Source organism: Papaver somniferum, unplaced genomic scaffold (genome assembly GCF_003573695.1).
Source record: "Papaver somniferum cultivar HN1 unplaced genomic scaffold, ASM357369v1 unplaced-scaffold_19, whole genome shotgun sequence".
In the NCBI taxonomy this organism is placed as follows: Eukaryota; Viridiplantae; Streptophyta; class Magnoliopsida; order Ranunculales; family Papaveraceae; genus Papaver; species Papaver somniferum.
This window is the reverse complement of record NW_020628818.1, coordinates 6,876,295-6,880,618: the sequence shown is the minus strand read 5'-3', so window position 1 is coordinate 6,880,618 and position 4,324 is coordinate 6,876,295. Positions and strand designations below refer to the sequence as shown.

General features: G+C 36.1%; 1 protein-coding gene and 1 long non-coding RNA gene across 2 annotated transcripts; both read left to right on the top strand.

Annotated features, from left to right (window-relative positions):
• Positions 1 to 215: 215 nt before the first annotated feature.
• Positions 216 to 1,017, top strand: LOC113338390. The gene is made up of 2 exons (XR_003354755.1): positions 216 to 309; positions 406 to 1,017. It is a non-coding gene; the product is annotated as an uncharacterized LOC113338390 (long non-coding RNA).
• A 1,009-nt stretch (positions 1,018 to 2,026) lies between these two features.
• Positions 2,027 to 2,921, top strand: LOC113338420. The gene is made up of 2 exons (XM_026583850.1): positions 2,027 to 2,118; positions 2,206 to 2,921. Exons 1-2 carry the CDS (start codon positions 2,079 to 2,081, stop codon positions 2,697 to 2,699), a joined length of 534 nt encoding a protein of 177 aa, XP_026439635.1. The 5' UTR covers positions 2,027 to 2,078; the 3' UTR covers positions 2,700 to 2,921.
• The last annotated feature ends 1,403 nt before the right edge of the window (positions 2,922 to 4,324 follow it).

Below are 4,324 nucleotides of genomic sequence, written 5' to 3'. Positions count from 1 at the left end.
TAGTAAATACTGTAGTTGGTGTTGATCTTATCGGCACACAATCTTCCTAAAGCTACACGTGTCAGGTGATGAGAATAGGAGTACGTAATTGACCAATCCTACACACAGAGTACCCAAACTATTCTCCTCCAACTCAACGAATATCGCATGACTCTATACCTCCCTCTCTTTAAAAACCACCCGTTTTTTTGTCTCATTTCCTCACCCACACATACTCTGCAGAGCAAAAAGAAAGTTTAGGGTTTCTTAGTTTCTGCACTGTAATGGCTTCTTCTTCTTCTCCAAAAATCCACCTCTTCAAGAAATCAGGTATATTAATTTACACTCTGAAGATCAATTTCTCTTTTGTTTATGTGGTGTAATAGATTTTAACAATATGCTTATGTACGTGTTTGATCGATTCAGCAATTGAAGCTGGAACCCCTGAAGATTACTATCTGGATCATCGGATAACTTGATGAAGATAGCATCTGATTGGAGTGTTGTTGAACATGAAGATGTTCTTGAGTTGAGTTTCAATATGTTTGGGATTGGAGAACGAGTTTTCGTGGTGGCAAAACAACACATTATTTATATTGTAGGAAACGGGCGCTGCTCGTTTTGAACATAAGGATGGGATGAAGAACTTTAGTATTGAAATGAATCCAAAATTCCTCAACTTTCGAATTAAGAATGAATCTTACAAAATGTCTGGAAACGGTATTGGAAAGCTGTTCGTTAATAAATTCAAGTTGAAGGAAAAAGGAGGAAGAATCTCTTATCTGGATTAGTAGAGTGGTAAATTAAGGGAAATGGAAGGTGGTCTAGTCTTTTAGTTTTCAAGCTTGTTGCTGCTGTCTTTTGATGTTTCTTTCTAGTTTTTCATCTTGTTTTAGGGTTATTTATGTCTTTGATATTTCAGTTTTAGGGGTTCTGGTAGTTGTTTTGAGGTTGATAATTTGATGATCAGGCGGAGCTCATAATATGAATTTCAATATGTAATCAATCATCCAAACAACTACAACAGTATCTTTAGTATGTTGATTAAAATCCTTCCATTTCCATATTAAAATCAATGTCTTGATTTAATTTTTTTAGTGAATTTTTTTGATATGCTTTTGCTCAAGAAAATATGTTCAGCTTGGAGCAGAGATTTTAATGGTGATATGAAAATACCAGAATACATACAGTGGTACAAAGATTCTCCACAAATAATATAGACAACAGAGATGGTTTTGTTTTGTAGCTGGTGTCTTATGAGTGTATTCTGTAAAATCAGCTTTATTGCCCTCAATTTTGTATGAAAGCTCAAAATGGTAAAGCTTTAAAAAAGCAGAATAACACATTTTAGGTATTGAAATTCAAACCCTAAATATCACGTTACTTGACTGAGTTTGTTAGAGCGAATTATCCAGTGCATGCCAGTTAGGTAGGGGGTATGTAGACATTTTGGATTGCATGTTATGCCCACAATGAACTGAATTGAGTTTTCAAAAATCCACTAGTTGGTCAAACGTATTTTTTAGTCTCAGTTTTGGTTGAAAGCTCCAAATATTAAAGAGGCTAGCTAACAAAAGCAAAATAGCACATTTTGAGTAAAATTTTGAAACCCTAAAAATCAGGTCACTCTTCAAGCTGTGAATTCTTTGGTTACTGGTGGTGGGAAGAAGGGCACAGAGGTTATTGAATGGAGCCCGAGGACACAAAAATCCTTTTTTTTCCTACAAGATATTAAGCTTTAGCCGGTGGCCATCTTTTAGCCTATTTCCAACAAAATCTCCAAAAAATCACAGTGAATAAATAAAAAATGCATTTGCCGGGGTTGGTTGATTGGCTCAGCTACTAGAAAATAATGTAGTGGGCGTTGATCTTATCACCACAAATTCTTAAAGATAAACGTGTCAAGCGATGAGAAACGGAGTATACATCCCATTCTACTATTACATACTCAGAGCACAATAACCAAAATATTCGCTCAACTCATGACCTCCTTCTCTTAGTACATACCACCGGACTCATTGTCTCATTACCTCACTTGCACACAGAACCTACAGAGAAAAGAGACTAGTCTAGAGCTTCTTCTTAATTTCTACACTTTAATGGCTGCTGCTTCAAAAATCCACCTCTTCAAGAAACTGGGTATCTTCTTAGACTTTGAAATCTGTTTTTTTCTTTTTTACTATTGGTTTTGAAAGTTTAATATGGATTTTTTCTATGCTTATGCAGCAATAGCAGCTGGAAGTCCTAACAATTACTATCTGAATCCATCTGAGAATCTATGGAAGATGGCATCTAAGTGGAGTGCTGTTGAACATGAAGATGTTATTAATTTGACATTTCATATGCGTGCATTTGGGGATCCAATATATCTTTCGGTAAAACAATCAAAGTTTATTAATATCAATGTAGGAATAGATGCATACAAGATGCCTGATGGTTATGCTGATAAGAACGGGATGAGGAATTTCAGTATTGAATTGAATGCTAACTTCCTTAAGTTAGGAACTAAGGGTGATTATACCAAAGGCCCAGAGAGTATTGCAAGGATGTATATCTCTAAACTCAATGCTGAAGAAATCAAGAATAATGCTCGAAGGATGCATGTTTCTAAACTCACACCTGAAGAAATCAAGAATACTACTACTACAAGGATGAATGTTTCTAAACCCAAAGCTCAAGGAAATAAGAAGTTCTATGTTGAAACGTTCAATATTCTTTAACTCAAACCTGAAGAAATGGAGAAGAACAGGTGTTGTCTGAATTTTTATTTAGTAGTACTGGTAAGGTGGCGGTCTAGTCCTTGGTTTTTAAGTTACTTTGCTGCTGCTGTCTTTTGAAATTTCTTTCTAGTTTTTCTTTTTCGTCTAGTTTGTCTTTTGCACTTTCAGTGTGTAGGAAATGTCTTTTCGTCTAGTTTGTTTAAAGATTGATATTCGATATGGATCCCACAATGTAATCAATCATCAACAACTGATGATCTCTATATATCTTCCATTTCCATATTAAAATGTCTTGATTTAGTGAATTTGTTGATATGTTTTTGTTCAAGAAAATATGTTGAGCTTGTCTGATCACAAATGACAGCTCACTCAAGTTCCTTTCAAATTCTATCCAAAGCGTAAACTCCAGTCGGAATGTATGCCAATTAGGTTGCTAGGGGATCGTGTATGCAAACAATACTGGATGGCATGTGACGTCCAAGTCCAACTGAATTGAGTCTTCACAAATTGCAGCAAGGTGCTGAACTATATATATTCTATAAAATATAACCCATCATCGAGGGTATCGCGTTTGTGTCTGGTCAATGTGGTCATAGAATCATGTATCATGGGGCCTTGGTGCGGCAACTTTTAGTAAAACGACTACAGCAGTCATGAGGGTTAATTTCATAGATAGTGGTGGTACTGGTACTGGTACTGGTGTAGCATGTTTGTATGTACTCCACACAAGTCTCATAAAAGTAGCTATTTAACCAGTGAGTCGGACTGGCTTAAGCCTATCCACACTGTAAGTCACACCTAGGTAATTCTGGGTTCAATTGATTGGCTTAGGTAGTAGTTGGTGTTCATCTTATAGGTACAATCTTCCTAAAGCTACACGTGTCAAGTGATGAGAAGAGGAGTAAGTAGTTGACCAATCCTACACAGAATACCCAAAATATTCTCCCCCAACTCAACGAATATCTCACGACTCCATTCCTCTATTAAAACCACCGGTTCTCTTTCTTTGTCTCATTGCCTCTAACACACACACACTGCAGAGAAAAGAGAAATGCATACATGAGACTAAAAATATCTCCGGTACATTTCAAACTCAATATTTCGCCGGTATACAAATACTGCAGTTGCTTTTGATCTTATCGGCACAATCTTCCTAAAGCTAAACGGAAGATGTTCTTGTTCTGAGTATCAATATGGTTCGCATCGGAGATCGTGTTTTCATTATGACAAAAGAAAATATTGTTAATATTGAAGTAGATGTAGAAAACAAGGAAAAGGCTGCTGGTTTTGATCATCAGGATGGGATGAAGAACTTTAGTATTGAAATGAATCCAAAATTCCTCAAATATGAACATAACAGTGATCCTGCTCCTTACAGTGTATCTGCAGATCATGGTTGTACCGCAAATTTTTTAATTACTAAATTCAAGTTGAAGAAGGAATTATCAGCAGGAAGAATCTCTGATCTGGATTACTAGTGAAAAGGGGAAACGGAAGGTGGTCTAGTCTTTTGGTTTTTAAGTTTTCTGCGGCTGTTGCCTTTTGAACTTTCTTTCTAGTTTTTTCATTTTGTTTTAGGGTTTATTTAATTTCAGTTTGTAGGGGATTTGGAGGTTGTTTAGAGG